Source organism: Pecten maximus, chromosome 5 (genome assembly GCF_902652985.1).
Source record: "Pecten maximus chromosome 5, xPecMax1.1, whole genome shotgun sequence".
NCBI lineage: Eukaryota > Metazoa > Mollusca > Bivalvia > Pectinida > Pectinidae > Pecten > Pecten maximus.
In genome coordinates, this window is record NC_047019.1 from 8,183,000 (window position 1) to 8,205,363 (window position 22,364).

Genomic DNA, 22,364 nt, shown 5'->3' on the forward strand with positions numbered 1-22,364 from the left:
ATCGGTCAATTACCAGTACCTCGTGTCAAATATTCTGAACTATTGCACAGACACCCATGATATGTTTGTATATTATAATCAGACAATAGTGTTATTACACATGTGTAATACGATATTTATGACAAGGCCGTATTACATGGCAGAACAGGCCAGTTATGTGATACATATATGTAACAGGGTGCTCATGCCTGTCACAGGTTATAGATAATCCAAAAGCCATAGTTTGGTTAATACTTTATTCTCCAGGAAAAACCCTGTAAAAACATACAAATAGACAATTTCAAAACTACAATTCACAATACCTAATGCGCTTTACATTACGATACATTTACAACCCTTTTTACAATTTATACATATTTTCAGAGGATATACAATTCTAGACGATTAAACTACATAATAGTCCATAACGGCTATATTATACATATTACATTACAATTACCCTACACTAGAAATAACATACATACCCTATCCCTTGGACAGGGGTTCCTCTCCCGATAGTATTACGGGACTTGTAGACACAAAGTATGATAAATTACGAGCACACATGCGTTCTGTTAAGAAAAAGAAAGCCAAAAATATTTAACCCGCTTCAAGTTAACGTTATCCATTTTACTAAGTATACTAAATAAAACCATTTAAAATTACCAGAACTTACTTAACTTTAAAGATAGAATACGGCCTCTCATTGTAAAAAGCACAACGGAGGACCCCACTAGATATATATTTATATTCAACAATAATAGAAAATAGAAATACAGTTATACAACTTCTCTATTATAATTAGAAATTTATACTTTAAACTTACTTTATCCTTTAACAATAAGCTGGCATATAGTCAATAGTCGAGCCGTATATACGTCCTCACCCGTGTGTCGCTGATGTGATAGTCCACGGGTGGCGCGGTCCTACAGGTCGGGTACACTCAGTCACGTGACAACATATACATGACATACACGGACAACACAAGGTACATGTACAAGACGCGGGAATCTGAACATTACGTAAATGTATGCACAGGACGCGGGAATACAAAACTTTTACAAACCAGACCTGATGCCGATTAGGTAAGTGTACCTAATATGACAAACACAATTAAAATTCACAACTACAACACTCACACCATCTTTTCAAATATATATGCCACTTTGGCAATTAATATATATAAATATATATATACAATAATACATTTATTACAGTAAAACAAAATAACCAACTGCTACATATACATAATGCCTACCATGTATATTTAGTTTAATATTACACACACCGTATTATAGCCTAAATGTAAACATAATTTCAGACGGAAAATACAAACTTGATTTGAATTCTGCGGCGACTAAAAGCCAGGAAATTGAGTACGAGCTGCACGGGGAAGGAAATAGTGAAAACAAAGTGCGCCTTACCTCAGCAGAATACCAGAGGGTGAGGGAAGGTATGTTATTACAATTCGATGATATTGACAATTCAATGTTTTTATGACTTCAAAGTAAATTAATAGGTTATCATATTTTTTCTTGTCATTTTGTGAAGCTACATATTTCAGTGACATTCTATTGAATGTCTGTCACCTTGAATGACTAACGTATGAAATAAATGTATATGTTACCGATAAAAGTAAATTGTGAAGACCATATCGTCGGAGAAACTGCAAAACCTCGTAACTCGAATTTTGGCAGATATTTGATTATTTATTGGTACAAGATTTCCGCTCTATTACATCTTGTGTCAAAAGCACGTAGATCTGCTCCAATCAGAAAATGCGTTTTCATCACATGATTGTTATCTCGTATCTGATTGGAGCTGTGTTTGGAATTGCAAAATCTCGTAACTCAGATCATCCCCATTGTTGACTGAAGGGCTTCGCTGTTTACTGCTGAAATCTGCACACTGTGAGTATTTCTGTTTAGTAAAAACTGTATTTATGATATGTGTTAGCTTATTTTAAGAATACTGACCCTTACAATTGTTGCGATGCAAGTTTTATTTGCTGTAGTTAGATGGTTTCAATTTTCATGATGCTATATTGTGTAAAAATCCATTGCAGCCATAAGTTTTAATAAGTAATATTACACAACCATAGTCTTAACGCTAACAAAATGTTCAGGTATTGTTTCCCATGTTTATAGTAGTTGATTGAAGTCATTTTTGCGAAATACGAGGTTTTGACAAAAACTAAATTATCAGTTTGGGGGCAATATCTGATATACGAGTTTTTGTTATTACTGATTATTCCTTTTTTATTTTGTATTCCAAACTATTTACTCAAAATTGTCACCCAATATCTGTAAACCTTCACATCTGCAGTATGTCTTGTTGTGCCAATGTAAAAAGAGAGTTTCTAACAAGTGTATATTCAATTTTTGTATCAGCATAGTGTTTGCTTTGCAGTCACAAATTATTATTATTTTTTTCAGTCTACATGTCTGAATCTGGCTCAGAGGGACCTGACCCCAGTATTGAAGAATGCTGGACATGCTTTACCTGTGAAAAACAGGCAAACGACCCAATATCATTAGAAGGTCAGGCAATATTGAATGAGCGCACCATTCTCTATGATTCTGATGGTACAGAATGGGTGAGATGTTATGCTTGTGATCGCCATTACCATTTAGCATGCGTGGATAATATTCCAGCCGAAGCAACAGATCTAGAGATGGAGAATGACTACTATTATTGTTCTATCTGTGGATGGTTTTTAAGTAGCAGGGATGTCTCATCAGTGGGTCAAGGACATGGCAAGGTGTGAGTCCCCACAGGACAGTATTGTTAATTTGCTTAAAAAAAGACAACTTGGTGAATATACACAAAAAGGGAAATGTTACAATTTTATAAAAGATGTTTATCTCAGTTTGTATCCCCAAACAACTCCTAGGTATATAGTTATTGAAAATAAAAACGGTGTGTACAAAACAGCTGAATTCAAATTGTATCCGAACTGCCAGAATGGATGCTAAAATATTCACACAATACACCTTATCAAGGGGACAAATTTGCCTAAATCTTTCGCTGTCAAAAAGTAAAGAACTTTCAGAACAGTTACCTGTATCTAACATTGCAGAATCCCCTTGTAACGGTAATTCCAAGGAATCTGAGCATTCACTTAACAACATTGATCTTTCATGTCGCGAACTAGACCATGACTTAGACAGCGAAAATGAAACAAGCTCAAAAAGTAAAGGTTATGATTCAGAAGATCAATATGTGGAGGATCTTGATGGTGACGTGAAAGATCCAGATTGGATTCCTACAAAAAAGAAAACAGACAATGAACCGATGGACAGTAGTTTTGAGGAAAGAACAGATGTGGAGGGGGATCTAACTAGAGGTGAGGACAAGTCGGAAAGAACAGATTCTGAATCTGATATAGAGAGTACACGGGTGAATAAAAGAAAGAAAAAATCAGACCCAACTAAATGGAAGAGAAATAAATCCAAAACTTTGAGAATGTTAGGTAAAAGGTATCAAGGTGTGAAGAAAAATTTAGATGGAAAATATGTACAAGAGGTTGCTAAACCTCCGCGAGAAAGGTGCAGTGGCAAAAAATGTTCCAAGGCGCTTTCAGTATGTAAGTGTAAAGATTTTAGCGAAGAAGAGAGACGAACAATATTCAAAGATTTTTGGGATATGGACTGGGATCAGAAGAAAGTCTACGTTAGAAGTATGATCGATTCTACAGAGCCAAAAAAAAAAAAAGGTCACAGAACACAAACTCTTCTCGAAGGAAGCAAAGCCTTAAGTATCACTTAAAAAAGATGGTATGTCGTGTGCGCGTATGCAAGACCATGTTTCTTTCAACCTTAGGATTGGGAGAGTGGACAGTTCTGGGTTGGATGAGGACTTGTTCATCTGCTGGTATGGGTCCTAGCTCGTCAGCATCAGTTACTCCACCAAAACCATCAAACACAATGAAAAAGGATGCAGTTTCAGATTTTCTTCAATCGCTGGCAAAATTACCATCGCATTATTATAGAGCTTCAACCTCCAAGTTGTATCTGGAGCCTGGTATCCAATCAGTAACACAACTGTACAAGATCTATGAGGAGCAGGTGGCTAGCACCGACTCAAGTAAACATGTCTCGATAACGCTCTTCCGGGAAGTAGTTGATGAAAATAACATTTCAATATTCCAACCAAAAAAGGACCAGTGTGACCTATGTTGTGCATTTGAAAATGGCAATCTTGATGAGGAGGTTTACCGTTTACATATTCAGAAGAAAAACCAGGCAAGGGCCGAAAAAACGAAAGACAAACAGAATGCGCTTTCAGGGGATGGAAAGGTGATCACTCTTGACCTACAGGCAGTACTACTAGCCCCGTGTTTAAAAGCGAGTGCCATGTACTATAAAACAAAGCTAGCGTGCCATAATTTTACTATATTTGACCTTGCTACAACTGAGGTAATTTGTTATTTTTGGCATGAAGGGGAAGGCGAATTGGGTGCAAATAGCTTCGCGTCATGTGTGTATGACTATGTAACCAATGAAATGGAGGATACTGACAAACTCACAATATTCAGCGATGGGTGTACTTATCAAAATCGAAACAGTACCTTGGCCAATACCTTACTCCATCTGTCAATTACAAAACACATGACAATTACCCAAAAAATCCTCGAGAAAGGGCACACACAGATGGAGTGCGACAGCATTCACAGCACGATTGAGCGAGCTCTGCGAAACAGACCCGTTTACTGTCCAGCCAATTACGTACAATACATCGAAGGCGCCAGAGTTAAAAAACCATACAAAGTGAAATATTTGTCGCACACTTTCTTCAGAAAGTTTTCCACTTTGTCCTACTACAACTCCATACGCCCCGCAACAAAGATTGGCGACAACTGTGTAACTGATTTAAGGTTAATCAATTACACGCCGGATGGTAAGATTCAGTACAAGCTTCTGTATGATGGAAGATCTGCAGGACCTTCCCCGGAAAGCAAGGAGAAGTGATTGTCACAATTACACGGATCAGGACATACAACCTCTGTATACATCCAAAGTCAACATTCCAAAGAGGAAATTCCAGCATCTACAGGAGCTGAAGCAAGTGATCCCGTCCGATTATCATGGCTTCTATGACAATTTACCTCATTCAGACAAATGATTGCTTGACTTAGTGATTGTTTTGTACCATCATATGGATGCCAGATAAATTAAATAATAACATCTTGTGGACATATATAACTTTTAGAGCGAGTGACTGGTACAAAATGAAATTTGAAAGGTTTTGCATGTTTCACACAAAAGACTTCAAAACATTTTGTTTTCAAATATCAGCAAGATATATTTTTTGGTATTATTTTTACTATTTGCCAATTATACATGTACATGGTTAATTTTCTAGTCAATTTGGTAAATACTCACCTACGTTTTATGGTTGCAATGGCAGCAAACAATTTACTTGAACAATACCTAATGTTTTTTTAAGTTAAGTTTACTATTAAAGAATGGAATATTCTCACAAAATCTCGTTTTTCCCTATATTTTTCATGAAAACTGAAACAAATCCTCGTAAGTCGAATATAGGTCAACAGGTAATCCTTTAGTTAGAGTGAAGTTAACAATTCCTTTAAGTACACAAGGATATACTTTGTTACAAAAAAAGATGAACATTCGCTTTACACAACTATAATAAAACAGTTTTTTGTGTCTCCTGAAAACTTAGCTGAAACAACTTACGAGGTTTTGCAGTTTCTACGACGATATTATCTGTGAATTATATAATAATTTACACACAACGACTTGTCGGATTAGCGCATGCCAAATACTTATTTTGAACTTTAAAAGGTCGAACACACACAAAATCCGAAATGTGGAATACAAGTTTTGTTATTACAGACCTTGTCTATGCCGACTACGTACACCACAATGTGATAAGTTCCCCTTGTGGCCCACTGAGATCCATCATCCCAAGAAGATTTTTGGGAAAATCCCAGATCATATTTAAACTTCTTTTCTGGGGAAAGATGAGGACGAGGCAAATTTCGAATGTGCAATGCAGATGAACCTTTCATCGTGCATGCATACGCTGAGGAAATATACGACCACATTTAAACTCACCTTACCCTGGCTGGACAATATGCCATGTTAAACATACATCCGTGGGTCATTGATACCTTAGTTGACCATGCCGACTTCGATAAACTGATATGTTCATGTCCACTAAGAGACTCCACGTCAAATGCAGATGACCCACCTATTGGTACGTACATGTATACATGGCGCCACTAATAAAAGTAACGGTGGTTCCGAAATATAACACTCGTCTGAACCACCAGATGCATTTTGAAGTTGTTTTTATTTATTACTATTTTTTTTTAGACAATACAAATTGCAAATGCAATCACGAGATCTGTGTGTAGCTTGTGTTAAACCAATTAGCCTTTTCAAGTACAAAGCGGTCTTCATATTTTCCCACGTTTTCTCACCCTCATTACATATTCCTCCATAATACAGGCACACACAATGCTTGGGATTGTTTGGTTTATTTTGTTTAACTTCCTATTAACAGCTAAGGTCATTTAAAGACGGCCTTCCGTGCGTGCGACATGCATGCCTGTGGTGAGTGCGTATGTGTGTTGTGGGAGGCTGTGGTATGTTCGTGTTAAGTTTCCTTGTGATAGGCCGGAACTTTTGCCGATTTGTAGTGCTACCTCACTGAAGCATACTGCCGAAGACACCCAGCAGCAGACCCCACGCTAAGCCTGCTTCCTTTTATTTGCGACAAATGCCTTGTGGTTGACATGTAGTAAAATGGTTCAAACAATGGACATCACGGGAAAACTCATTTACGATGCGGGTTAGAGCTGCCTGATCGCACAACGCACCAAAAACTGAGTACGCGATCGTTCGAATATAGTGCAAATTAGAAGATCAATGAGTGTCAGACTAGTTCGTGTTTACAGACAGAATTCAATAAACAAAAACAAAAAATTCTAGACTTCGACTGGTCACCAGCGTCAATTTGTAAATCACCCGTACAGGAGGTGACAGAATATGCATGTTGATGAATACGTTCACAATTTAAAAGAATATAGGGCAAGTTTTGTCAATTCAAATGTGTGGAGAACTGAATTTTATTTCCTTGCTATTGAAAATGTGTATCACTGACAGATATGCTGGAGCGGCTTACAAATGTCTCCCGAAAGGATATCGCAAGTTACACCTCTTAAAGCTTATGCGCGATAATGAAAAAGTATTGGAATATAAACTAATTTAAAATATGTGATTTAAATAGTGTATAACAGCAGCGTCGACTTGTATGCGTCGACTTGGAAGAAAGGCTTTTGTTTCAGGATGAAGTTCTAACAACAGCTAAGGTTATAACCATGGCAATCCAATGGCAGAGACGGGTTATCAGTGCAAGCTTATAAATGCGCTATGATAATTATGGCTTATTCAGTGGAGAAATAACGAACGATTTATAGTATAAATTAAAGGGAAAACAGCGAACGATTTGTAGTATAAATAAGAGGAAAAACGCGAACGATTCGTCTGAGAAGAAATAACTAAAAATTTGTAGCATAAATCAGGAAAAAAAATATGGAACGAGTTAAGGAGAAGTCAAAGGAGAAATAGCGATTTATTTGTAGCATCAATAAGAAAAATAGGTAGAAGTCAGAGAAGAAATAGGGATCGATTTGTAGAATTCAGAGAAGATAAAGCGAACGATTTTAGTAGACTAAATAGGTGGGAATATACAGTATTTATTTTATCAAACAATTAATGAAAACTGTGGTAGAACGGTGGTCCCGGAAGGTCGGTGTCCCTACCATAGACGGCACATTCCTTAAAAGGACATGGACTCTCCCTCCATGCGTATCGTACGGCGGACAATGGCACGGGACCACATGGAGTTGTACCAAGCGTGACGGACGATATGTCATGTGACGTAACAGGAGCTGGTAACCATACACCGTAATTCACATTGCATTCACGATACGAACAGCATACCTGTAATGTAAAGAAGTCGTAATTAAAGAGATACAGGGAATTTACAAGAATGGTCTATTGTAAAAGTACATATATTAGTGGTTATCTTATTTAAGCGATTTTCGCGTTGAAAACCTTCCGCTGAATTACTGCGATGATTGAAATTTCTGAACACTGTTTTCTATGGCAATCACTATTAGTGCCTTAATTCAGCATTGCGCCAATGTTTTTAAATTCGGTTATCCGCTTATTTTTGAGTTCGCTAAAACATGCACGTTTACAGTATATAGGAGATCACTTGTTATTGGATTGGTGAAGGAATATATATATTCACGGAAATAGGTAAGGATTTTAATTTCAAGCAGAATATTTCTGGTCCTGACCAGTGAATTGCATTTTGAAATGTGAATTAACTCATTAAAGCTGCATGTTATAGCGTCCAAAATAACGGAATGCGTAGGGTTTTCTACAGGTAAACGAAAATGATAATTCTACCTTGATATTGATAGAGAGGGCAAACTATGGAAGGTGATGAATCAACATTTCTATATTCCGATTGAACCGTTAATCGGGGGAGAAATGTACACTTACAGCGCTTTGAATGTAAGTACAGTATATATCAATTTCAAACCGCCATTAACCGCCTGTAGATTATGTTCAATATACATATATCAGTATGTATTTTGGGAATGTTTTTCCTTGTTACACGTACACACTTACGTATGTGTTTAGACGAATCTAGGTGCAAACACGCCATATATAGCAGGACAATGTGTTCTAAAAGGATGAGCCTCTCCTGAATAATTGACATTTTTCACGTCAAAGTAACACTAAAGTACATCGATTGTATTGCGAGACCAGTGACGGACGCCATTATAGTAAAATCCTCTACTTCGACCTTAACACGTTCACATGTCAACTCAGCTGATTGAATTTTACTGACCCCTGAGATGTTTACAATAGAACCAATACGCATAATCTCGATAGTGATCATATGAAATGAATCAAAATACAGATTTAGTGTTTAAATTGGATTTACATTCATTTTAAAAGATTAAGTCTGATAAAAAAAAACTTTACCTCGAAGTTACTTGCGTTAATATTCACTCTGATAGGCGTTCTTCCATTGTCATATTCTATATTAAGGGAATGACCAGTCACGTGATAATTAGATGGATACGGCCCCTGGTACTCCAGTCCTGATTTGTGGTATGCCACGCCGAGAGCAGAAAGGGCCAGACGGGAAGCCACGTCATGTTTGTACCTCGGATGTATCCTGGAATATATAAACGCTGAATTATATAGAAAATCTATACCCATCGGACACAATATTAGTATTTGTATCGGGGAAAGTCTTTTTGCAGCAGTACACGATAACAGTGGATGGTTTATTTCAATCATGCTGGGATATATGCATAAATATTTATTTGTTCTTGACGTACAAATGAATGTGAATTGGCATGAGTATGAGTCTTTATTAACAAATATACGTGTCGATGAGCGTTTGTCACCATACATGTTACTTCATATGTGTTCAATTTAAGTATGTCGGGGTCAACGAGTGTGCCGCCAATATAAAACTTGTGGTATGTTTTGAAAGAAAATACTTAGTTTTAACTTACAGATATTGAAAGGTTACATTTCCAATATTCCTTCAGGTTCGCATTTGTACACCTACAGGTATGGCATTTTATTAAAGTGTGTTGTGTTTTATTGTATTTCATTGTGTTGTATTGCATTGTTTTATTACATTGGATTGTGTTGAATAAATATTTCCATTACATTGTATTATGTTGTATTAAATTGTATTTTGTTGGCTTATCATACTGTGTTGTATTGTTATGTTTTTGTTGTATTTTATTGTATTTATATTGTGTTGGTTTGGTTTGGTTTATTTTGTTTTACGTCTTATTTACAGCTAAGGTCAATAGTATTGTGTTGTTTTATTATATTGTTTTATTTTATTGTTTTGTTTTATGTTTTATTGTTTTATATTGCATTGCGTTGTACTGTATCGTATTATATTGTTTTACGGCCCATAGACAATTTGAGTCATGTTAAGAATAATTCCATAAAATCTGCCCTGCAGGTAGGGCGTAAGAATTGTACCTGCTGCCCCCATTGCATGATCGTAAGAGGCGACTAAATTTGGGATCTGATCGTTTCTCTTTCTTAACAACTTTCTTCTTCCTAACGTCTCCCTTGACACTGCCTCACTTTTGGCCTTTAGTTTAGCGTTCGCCCCTGTGAGGAAGGCTTTGGGTTCTGTCCCCTGGCCGAGACATACCAGAGTCTTTAAAAATGGTAGTTGCTGCTTCTGCTTAGTGCTCAGCATACAAGGAGTGTGACGACTGGTTCGCCCGTTATCAGTATAATGTGACCGGGTGGGGTGTGATGCTGGGTGTCTTCGGCAGTATGCTTCAGTAAGGTAGCACTATAAATCGGAAAAAGTTCCGGCCTATCACAAGGAGACTTAACACGAACACACCGCAGCCTCCCAAAACACACATACGCACTCACCACACGCATGCATGTCGCACGCACGGGAGGCCGTCCTTAAATGACCTTAGATGTTAATAGGACGTTAAACAAAATAAAACCAAACCAAACCATCCATAAATTGTTTCTTCATTTAAAATCGTCATTACCATATAAAGAGTGATGAACTCAAATGTTGTATCATCTGAATCAAAATATGAGCATAAATTCACAACAAATGATGTAGTGTCTAAAATCCTTACGTTCCGTAAGGGGATTCAAAGTCCGGCAAATCCATAGCTACTGCCATAAATGTGTTTGGCATCTTGGCGTTTGGAACTTTACCGTACGCAGCAGTCTGAGTCCATCTCATCCATGCAAAATACGTACCGTTGGTACCGTTGTGATTTCCTGCAAGCTGAAATTGCGATGGTGATTTACTCAGAAACATGGAAAAGTAAGTAAAAGATGCTATATCGCCGAAAAAGAGTAATTACGATCGATTGAAAAATACGGATAGGCGTTTTGTATTTATTTTTCAATTATTAATGACAGCGAAGCTGTATGGAACGGGTTTTAATGAAGTTTTAACGTCTGTACATTAAATCAGTAAAGGTCTATTGATTTTAATCATATTTCTCTGTACATATTCTCATTCCTAATAGTGCTAAATGCTAAGCTTGGGAAATAAAGTACCATTGAATGTTTAGCTGGGGAAATCAAGTACCATTTTCAGGACTGAAGTGTGTCACGGCCTTGAAAGGAACCATTAACCGTTCCCATAGGGGCAGCCACGTAGTTAATGACCTTACGTGAGTCAGTGTCAAAGGAGTCATTAACAGTGAAATGTGCTCGGGGAAATATGAGAAAAATATTCGGAATTCAGTCGCCTCAAAAAGGAATGTACAATAAAAAGGCATCAGCTAAAATGCCTACCATGAATATACATTTACCACATTTCATAGTGAAGTGAATATACTGTAATGCAAATTAAAAAACATTACCCCCCCCTCCTCTTCAAGTTTTAAAAGTTATCATAACTGTAAACAAATTAGTTGGAAAACATTATGTTTAAGTGTAGTATCATAAGACATTTATTTCGAGAATTAAAAGTGTCCGCAATCATGGTTTGTTTGTAGCTTCGGTAGGTCCTTCAACAATGCATAGTTAACGCTCGCAAGTAGAACGCTTCAGCACTCACTTACAGCCACGTGACCAATCTCTCCAAGTATGCATTGCGGTTCCCTTTTTAACATGTTATAAAGGGAACCGCAATGCACTCTGGGAGAGATTGCCGCGTGACTCCAATCGACATTCTCCGTTAAGAATTGTCAGTAAACATCAATCGAGGTAAAAAGTTTGTAAAACCCGTAAACATTTATCTTTAGAACATGTTGATGGTATAAGCTCGTGCATTGCTTTATCCCAAATCAGTTTCACAATAAAGAAAGCACAGTTTATCGAGTATGAAATCTACAGTTATATTTGTTTAAATTGTGCTTGGCATATATACCTGTACGAATCCGAACGGGAAGTGTGGAGAGGTCGTTTGGAGAGATGCGGCGCTAAACTTCTGCCTCCAGTCACTGATCATGGCGGGGAATTGACAAGCGTATTTACCCGGGTTTGGAGTATTAGACTCGCCTGTAGACAAATATATACCGGAAATTATATCGATAGTAAATGTTACTATGACAACACGAAATTTATTGAGAAATTTTCACATCAGACAGGTTTATAATTTCCTTTCAGTTTCAGTGGCGGATATTATGTGTAAATTAGAATAAAACATTAGTCGCTTCCATTCAAAGTTTATAATGCAGTTGGATACATCAGATCATAATCTTGTGTTATCCTATGTCTATTTAAAAGAAGACATCGTGGAATCCATACATGTAAAAACAAGAATAAGAAAAATAATCTTTAACTGTTAAAAAATGTTAACGCCCTCTAGCTTATATAAGCGTTATGGTAATTCTATTTGTATCATGGTTTCCCGCCATCGAACTCGCTATGGTCAAATGAAGACGGTGTCAAGGGAGAAACAAAATGCTTTAGTCTTATCAATTCAGCTGTGAGTGACATATTGTGGATTTTGGCGAACCCAACATCATCGTTGGCCGCTCATTTTAGGGCCTCCATTGGTGCTGACAGTGATACACATGTGTTTAGTGACATTTATTTGGATTTAACGTTAGGTATACTGTGTCCACCTCGTTAGGGATGGTATGTGTCCACAGACAGCCAATCAGGTAGGGCGTAAGAATTGAACCTGCTGCCCCGATTGCATGATATCGTAGGAGGCGACTAAATTTGGGATCTTATCTATTCTCTTCTCGCTTACCAACTTTCTTCTTCCTAATATATCCCCTGAAAATGCCTCACTTTTGACCTTTAGTTGAGCGTTCGCTCCTGTGACGAAGGCTTGTTGTTCTGTCCCCTAGACAAAGGCGGATGCTTGCGACGAGTGAATGTCCTAAAACCTTGATATTATTAAGGCAATGCCTACTTAATGAGGCCAAATAAAAGGTTTTAGATTTTACATGTGTTACCTTCTGTGACATGAGTAAAAGCAGGAAACATGCATTCACCATACCTGACTTCAGGGTTAAGTCATAAAACACCAAATGGACAAACCTTGGTACCAAATAGTTCCATATATGGTGTTCCTCAGTAAAGGACTGATCATACCATTCCATAGTCCAGAGTCGGCAATATGATTCGCTCTACAAATAAAGTTTCACAAAATTCAAAATAAAAGGCAATGTGTACCAATCAAACTATAGAAATGTAAGGCTATTATGCTTTAAGGATGTATGAAAGTCAATATTTGGCGTTAGTCAAAAGATGCCGTCGTAATAAAAAAAAGTAGCGTAACGAGCACTATTTTATATTAATAACAGCAAAACTTTTATCTCAGCTTAGATAACTAATGAAAAATAAAAGATTTTTGTTGTTTATTATCTTTTTCCGTCATTATTTACGACATGCCGCAAATCGGCGTCGTTGTCAAACGTAAACAAGGATCTGCAGTGTTTTGTGAACATCGATACTTTTTTAAGCTTCTCACTGCCATTATTTGTATTAAACACGGAAAAAAACTCCCATCCTACGAATATGGATTCAAGAGTCCGAAGCATCTTAGAAGACTGAAAAATATCAACAGCGGTGTTAAATCTTATCACATTTACCCTGTCGACAATCTCTGCGAACGACGTACCATGAACCGTCCGCGGTCCGTCGTTCAGAGCTACTGTGTAGGTAGCAGCAGACGACATGCAACAACGTTAACAACATAAGTGGATATACATTAACAAGGAGTGGCTGCAGAGCAAGTGAATTGCTGAACTGACTTGTTTATATATAAAATTAGCTGATCATGGTTCATTGTCTCTTCAAATTCCATCACAACGACATATGCTGATCTATATTGGGACCTTAGGACTGTCAGCGATCATTAAGGTAATAATAACCTTAGACGAATTCAGTATTAAACAGTTTACTGAATTTACATTTATAATTCATATATTCATTTATATCCTGCTTTTATCTCCCCCCCCCCCCCCCCCCCAAACAAAAAAAAAACACACACACACCCTTGTCCAATATATAGTTTGGTTTGGTTTATTTAGTTTAACGTCCTATTAACATCTAAGGTCATTTAAGGACGGCCTCCCGTGTGTCCAATATATAGCCAGCTGCTATAGATAGTATACTGTTACATGTACTCATTGTATACATTACTGATGGGTCCTCCTAAAGTCAGGAATGGACCTGAAAGGACCTAATTCTGGCCCTGAATGGGTTTTAAAGGTGTTTTGTTGCTTATAAATGTGTTATTTCTCAGTGTTTTATGCAAGAAGGGATGTTATTACATGTCAAAACACCAATTCCACTTGAACAAAAATTGAATGATGCTTTTTAAAGCTCGATAAATGAGTAGGTATTCGAACCGACAAACACGGCAGACCTGAATGGGATCGAGTGGACCTGAACGGGATTTTAGCTGTATTAAGCTAAGTTTGTATAATATTTTTTTTGTATTACTATATTTTGTTTAGTTGTTTTAAATACATGTGTATTATTTAAATACAACATAACTCAAGCATTTCATTTCCTTGTATTTTACAGAGTGAATAGAATTACAACACATTTCCTGTTGGAACCAGTCCTTGAGAGAAACTAATACATATTTCAACTTCAAATTCGATAACTTGAAATGCTGATCTTAATTAAAGATGAATCATGGGCTCGAAATCCTATCATTGGATCCAACATCTACCATGTGTAGACTAGCTTTGAATTCCATGACGTAGTTATATTATGTACCCCACATGTACATACTTTGAAAAGATAGACTACCCTCTATGCATGCCAAATATACACTGTTGACAAGTGACGAATATGTTGTATTATGTCTTTTAAATAACTTTGTGTCAATATCAATACATGTACTTTCTTTATGCTGGAAACATCATAATTGTAGCAAAACAGCAAAATAGATACAACATATGTCACATGTATTATCAAAATATTAGGTAATTTACACTTTAGCCATATAAAAATCATATAGGACACATTTTTTTCAGTTGAATTCTAAGCCCTTATCAATTCCATGGTAATCTGTCAACAGTCTTGTAAATAAAGCATTACAGTAGATTAAGTATATATATAGTTTCCTTTTAATATTGTCCCTTTTTTAAAGTATAAAATTATAATTAAAATAAATGTTTCTGAAATATTGAAATATCCATTTGTATGTGGGCATTTGTTTGGATTAACTCAAGTCAAATAAAACTGTTTTGGTTTAAGCTGTCATTTTTTTCATTTTATATTTTTCCAATATCATAGTTAACAAAGACAAATTAAACTATTAAAGGGGAAGGGGTGTGTAAGCAAAATTGCAATATCTCAAAATATTCATCACCAACCTTAGCTGTTAATAGGACGTTAAACAAAATAAACCAAATCCCCAACCTATCATTTTCTTTTTAAATTTTCATAAGTTAGGGTTGGTTCTATCATGTGACAACGTTTAAGAAAAAGTTAAATTTTAGAAATATTTTTATTTTATATTTTAATCTACATTTTAAAGTTTTGAAAAAGAAATATTCAAAATGCTGAAAATTTTTGTTTATATTCTTGAAATGGATAATGAGAATAAATCAAAATTTGAACAAAAATTGCGCTGTATTTTATTTTGTAATGACATTTAAATTAAACATGTATTTTTCATGGGATACAGTTTTGAAAATGGTGTTGCATCACTTGTCATTTACAAAGAGCTTTAGTGCTTAAACAAGCACAGCGACATACTGTTCTTTCAAAATAACTATGGTAGAACAAAAGTTAAATTTTCGAAAATTTTGACCTCAGACTTTTATACATCCTTAAGCTGGCAGTGTATGTTAAAATGTTCCATATGTAAATGAAAAAGAGCAGAATCTGCACTCGTAGACTGTTTTTCATATGTCTGCCCTGCATATGCGGCGTAAGAATTGTACCTACTATCCCTATCGCATTGACATTGCCTCACTTTTGGGCTTAAGTTGAACGTTTCCCCCTGTGAGGAAGGGTTCGGATCCTCACCCCTGGCCGAGACATACATGTGCAAGAGTCTATAATAATGGCAGTTTCTACTCTTGATAAGCGATCAGTCTTATGGGAGTGGGACGACTGGTTCGTTCATTGTCAGTATAATATGACCAGGTGGCATGTCCTACTTGTGGACTTCGGTAGTATGCTTCAGGGAGGTGGCACTATAAAGTCGGCATTATTTTCGCGCTCAAATGAGATAAACGTACCGCAGCCACCTAAAATACACACACCGTATTTTAGACGTATTTTGGACGACTGTTTGGCCCATTGTTAGTATAATGTGACCGAGTGGGGTGTCCTGCTAGACGTCTTCGGCAGTATGCTTCAGTGAGGTAGCACTATAAATCGGCAAAAGTTCCGGCCTATCACAAGGAGACTTAACACGAACATACCACAGCCTCCCAAAACACACATACGCACTCACCACACGCATGCAAGTCGCACGCACGGGAGGCCGTCCTTAAATGACCCAAGCTGTTAATAGGACGTTAAACAAATAAAACCAAACCAAACCAAACATTGGCAACTCCGTCGCGAGCGAAATGGCACCCCAACTCACTTAAATCGACTAAAACACTTACGAAAATCGCAAAGAGATTAAAAATAATATAACAACAATTAAATCTTATTCAGGAAGCCTACAATAATGTTTGTTTTATGTATTGATTATTTATTTTATCTATTTTTAGATTCTTTTTCAAATATCCCATATCATGTTGCTGAAAAAATACTAATTTGCGTCGGTCAGTAGACATAACCAATTTGATGGCAGACACCATGCTAATGTAGTAGGAAGAATTCTCTTCGTTTCGAGGAACCTATATTCGCATCTAGCTTCATTTCACACACCTTGGTCATATATCAAATCTTAATGTTAAAGTTAGAAGGATTTAAAGTGTAAAAGTGGCTGCTGCTGTTTTTTGTACTATCGATTTTAGGTTCAGAATATATTCCCGCCGATAAATCCCCGCACTTCCAAACGACATATGCTATCGATTATTCCAGAAAAAATAATACAATGGTATGTGTAAGTTTGCTCTACATTTGTTTTGCTCTACATTAAGGTGTACCCTATTTTTAAGTTTACCCTACATTAAAGTTTACCCAACAATAAGGTAAACCCTATATTTAAGTTTACGCTTCATCTGGGTTTACCCTACATTAAGGTTAACCCTACATTTAAGCTTACGCTACATCTATGTTTGGTTGTCAATTTACCATTGGCTACACCTAAACCGTACTACACTAGTAAACAGAACCGTGAACATCCGCAATAGACCGTGGTTAATACCGGCACAGTTTGATTGGGGCTTTACGTACAACCAGGGATATTCTGACGTCATCAGTTGACTTGAATACATCCGATGTCCTTTTGCCTCCAACATGACATTCAGTTTATAGTCACTATGAAGCAACCCATGCAAAAAACTAGTTTATCCTGAAATGACTTGATTATACTTATATGATTATATCAACTTACAGACTGCTTTATAGTACCATCTCACTAAAATGTCATGTCATTTAAAAATGGCAGTTGCTGCTCCTGCTTAGCGCTCAGCATATTAGGATTGGGACGAATGGTTCGCCCGTTGTCAGTATGTGACCGGTTGGGGTGTCCTGCTGGGTGTCTACTTCAGTATGCGTCAGGGAGGTAGCACTATCAATCGGCAAAGGTTCCGGCCTATCACAAGGAGACTTAACACACGCATGCATATCGCACACACGGGAGGCTGTCCTTAAATGACCTTAGCTGTTCATAGGACGTTAAGCAAATAAAACCAAACATGTCGCGAACACGTTGGCATTACACAAGGTCGTTAGGACAAATGCATAACATCTAACAACCAATACTTAATGCCCCAGAGATGTCATACTTTTCATTCTTTTCTATGATATAAGTACGTGCATATACATGTAGATTGTATTCTGTATTTTTTCGTTTATACCTCCTAAATGTACAGTCTGTATGTATATTTATGAATTCTCAGTGTAAAGTCATACCTTTCCACTTTTCTAAATCTGCGTTTATTTATGAGTTCGCAGCATTAACGGCATGCTGTTTCCCTTACGCTAATATCCGTTTAATTCCATACCTGATATAAGTAAATAGTTAATGCTACCTTTTGGAATCCGAACATTGACTCAGTGCATCTGGAGAAGACCACAGCTCAATTTTCGTTCCACCGAAGTTGGATTCTATCAGTCCTATTGGATAGCCAAATTGTGACGACAAACGCTTTCCAAACAGCCAACACACAGCGGAAAATCTCGTAAGAGTAGCTGGAGATAGGAAGAGAGGTTGTGATTATGTATTGATAGAATGATTGTACAAAAGACATACAAGATAATGTAAAATATTGATTTAGATACAAAAAAGAAAATGAAAAAAGAAGAATTTAATTACATCATATAGCTGTTTAATCCTTCAATGACTCGTCAGTGATGCTAGGGATATCATATTGCTGTTTCGACCTTCTATGACCTAATGATGCTTTTACTGTTCTTTCATGCTCATAGAAGAGGTGTTTGGTTTGGTTTATTTTGTTTAACGTCCTATTAACAGCTAAGGTTTGGTTTGGTTTTATTTGTTTAACGTCCTATTAACAGCTTGGGTCATTTAAGGACGGCCTCCCGTGCGTGCGACATGCATGCGTGTGGTGAGTGCGTATGTGTGTTTTAGGAGGCTGCGGTATGTTCGTGTTAAGTCTCCTTGTGATAGGCCGGAACTTTTGCCGATTTATAGTGCTACCTCACTGAAGCATACTGCCAAAGACACCTAGCAGCACACCCCACCCGGTCACATTATACTGACAACGGGCGAACCAGTCGTCCCACTCCAAATATGCTGAGCGCTAAGCAGGAGTAGCAACTACCATTTTTAAAGACTCTGGTATGTCTCGGCTAGGGGACAGAACCCAAAGCCTTCCTCACATCGGCGAACGCTCAACTAAAGGCCAAAAGTGAGGCATTGTCAAGAGAGACATTAGGAAGAAGAAAGTTGTTAAGAAAGAAGAGAAAAGATAAGATCCCAAATTTAGTCGCCTCTTACGATCATGCAATGGGGGCAGCAGGTGCAATTCTTACGCCCTACCTGCAGGGCAATAGAAGAGGTGAAAACGAGTTCTATGTTGCCTGGTTAATATGCAGGTAAGCTATAGACATGGTTCGTATGCATCTTGTTATCTCAGACGATTGCAAAAAGACCCCTTATACAAGCACATTCCAATACAAATTGGCAGTTACGCAAACTAGAGTCAAAACTAATAGAAGAATATTTTCATTGAATGTTTTGATTTTAGTGTTTGAGTAGCTTCCCTTTAATTGCAAACAGAAAGAAAGATAATATGCACTTAAAGTTTAACCTTCCATCGAGAATTAGAGTAAGAGTAAGTATGATATATTGAAAACAATTATAGATTGTTGTGTATTTTTTATACAATCCAAAAAGTAACAATTTACCACTCTCCCAACGTTTCTCGAAGACATTCTTATGTACTTTTGACTCTATGTATTTGGTACGTAACGTTCGCTAATGATACGACGATTATTGTTTAGATAATGTTATTGTCATAATTCACGTGTGTTGTTGTTGTTAATTAGACATATTTCTCTATTGTAAGTGTCATTTTATGCATTTTATAACGAGCAGTGTATACGCTATCGGCGCTGGTATCTTTAATGTCGTATGGTAACTGTCTAGCTTATGAAATTAATCAAAGTGATGTTGCAATAAGTATCATAAAAGCAGAAAAAAAAACTTTGGTAGATTCTTTCCTAAATATCACAGCTGTATATAATGATTTTTTTATATTCCTATAGCGGCATAACTTCCATGAGCAAACATATTGCTATATATATATCAGCGACAGCGACCGGTTAGACAGTGATTTTATATACAAGTGCCGTAGGTATTTTCGTTTGATGATGAACTCGTTGATGTATTGGTATTTTATTATATTACTCTGCTGTTCTGTAAAATTATTTCTATTAAATACAGAAGACTATTAATATACATTACCAACACATACATTGTGAAGGTTTTGCCCATCGTGCGATGTTATGTAGATGGAAATCCTCCAGACTGTTCGAAGAAGGAAAATGGTTGGCTCTGAACACCCGAACGTCTTGGTACTGGGAAGCGTCCGCATATTCTGCCGTACTGTTCATAAGCTGTTCGGGAAAAGAATATTAGAAATATTTACACGACAAACTGATAGTTACCTTGATATTTTTTGTCATCGAAAGTGACGCATCACCTGTCATCCAATTGGTGCAATTTTATTTTCATTGCAAGAAATATTTAAGAATTTACTTGAATATATTTTTCATGTTATTGAAGTATAACAAGAAAAGGAGAAAAAAAAGGTTTCTTTGTGTTATAACTACATAATATAAAACAGTATATTAAAGTTAATCCTTATTATTTATTATATACCCTGCAAAAAATGACTTTATTGATGGACTCTTTTCTCTTACAAATCATTACGCTGCTCCATACGCCAATCAAAAGCGACGTTTTAAACTGCGACGTCGTTTTTTACGTGATGGACTGATATAAATTTCCAAGCCAATGAAAATGTTTGTTATTGTAAGATAAAAAAAATCAAAATTAAAAAAATAATTAATCATTCTTTCAATATATTAATAAATCAGAAAAACGAAGCGTACTTACCTTACTTAGAGTGAATTCCATGTTGCTTTGGCCGGAACATAACCATACGTCACCAAACATCACGTCATATACAGTTATCTCCCCTAGACTTGACCTAGCTGTTAGGTTGTAGGGACCGTAGTAATGTGACGTCATAACTATTTTTACCATCCAAATCAGTCCTCCATATGCATCATGTGTTACGTTGCTATGGGCAACCTCGTGACCATTTAGAGAAACATGGACTGTGTCTCCAAGCTTTGAGGATTTCCCCCATACAATCGAACCACGTGATCCTTTTTGTAAAACCATGTGGTCCGAGTAAGTATTGGCAAAATTGAATGTTGATTCGCATACTGTAACGAGAAATTTAACACTTCATTCCTGATAATGTCAATGTACTTTAAACTTACATACCGGAAGTCGTATTATGGCGATTTTCGTGCTGAAAGTTTTTCCCTGAATTATGATAACAATTTATACTCTTATCAGAATCCCTATGTATCTTATTTTGTGGAAAGCATGGCGGGTGCGTCTATTCATCTTTGTGCTAATCTGTTGGAAATTGATCACGCGTACGCCTAAAGTAATCAAGATGCGATGAATCTCCGAAACAAGATATTTCCTTCACCAAATGAAAGAAAAAAACAGAATATATCATGTAGCCTACCAAACAGCAAACACGGTCTGTCATTTCATTAGTTTGCAAGGGACTCTTTCAACATTATCTGAGTAGTTTTAAAAAATATACACCATCTTGATTAATAAGCCAGATTCTCTCATCAGAACAAATGTCATTTGTAATACAAAGGTTCGTTTGAAATGCAAATCAACACGAAAAATCCAATGACGTAACACAATCGCCTCGGCAATGCAAGTTAAATTCCGCTTGTCTTGAATTATAGGAACATAGCAATAGTGCATTCACCCATCCTTGGGAAGAACCTTGCTAAAACGCTTAACAACACATTCTGAATAGCTGTAAGTTCTGCAATAATCAATGTTGTGAGTACCAAGTGAGCGATGCAGGCCGATTTGACCTCTTGTGCTATAAATTAAATCTTATACTCATGGAACTATTCTTACGCCATACCGACAGAGAAAGTCTATCATAGACATAAGTTGTTGAGAAACTAGTTATAAGTTGTTGTGAAGCTAGTTAATAATTGATCCGACGTGATACAATGTACATTAATTACTTTTCAATATTACAGTCAGAAATGCATTACTTATTACCGTATATGACATGTATAGTATGTGTAAAACAACATAGATCTCGTGAAGTGCAAATACCAATGGTCTTGTAAATAATATCAAAAGTAACCATACTTAAAACCCCAAAATCAGTTTTATCATAAGATAAGAAATACTATTCAGTACGTACATGCTATGCATAAGCCAAGCCAGATCATACGCAATATATGTGATTCCACCATGCTGACCGTCTTCGTCATTGCTCTCAAGTTAGGGCACAAGATAAACTGGCCTTATCTTCTAAGTCCCTATGATACACACACGTCCTGATATAGTTCATTTCTGCAACTAATAATAGAATGTAATTTAAAGTACAACGGCACCATGGCGATTGTTCAAATCACCATTTGTCTGTCCTTCCGCTTGTTCTTCAGCAATGAAAGTGTGGGTGGGATGGGGAAGGGAGTGTGGGTACTTGTTTTGTTTACGTCCTTACACAGCTTAAGGGCTAT

General features: G+C 36.7%; 1 protein-coding gene across 1 annotated transcript; it reads right to left on the reverse strand.

Moving 5' to 3' along the window:
• Positions 1-7,689: 7,689 nt before the first annotated feature.
• LOC117327043 (sialate O-acetylesterase-like) lies at positions 7,690-22,116 on the reverse strand. Its single transcript, XM_033883867.1, has 9 exons — positions 22,043-22,116; positions 20,680-21,014; positions 20,036-20,177; positions 18,128-18,287; positions 13,047-13,135; positions 11,923-12,053; positions 10,673-10,827; positions 9,012-9,207; positions 7,690-7,952 (listed from the first exon to the last, which is right to left on the reverse strand). The coding sequence occupies exons 1-9, from the start codon at positions 22,110-22,112 to the stop codon at positions 7,722-7,724; spliced, it is 1,509 nt and encodes a 502-aa protein (XP_033739758.1). The 5' UTR covers positions 22,113-22,116; the 3' UTR covers positions 7,690-7,721.
• Between the last annotated feature and the right edge of the window lie 248 nt (positions 22,117-22,364).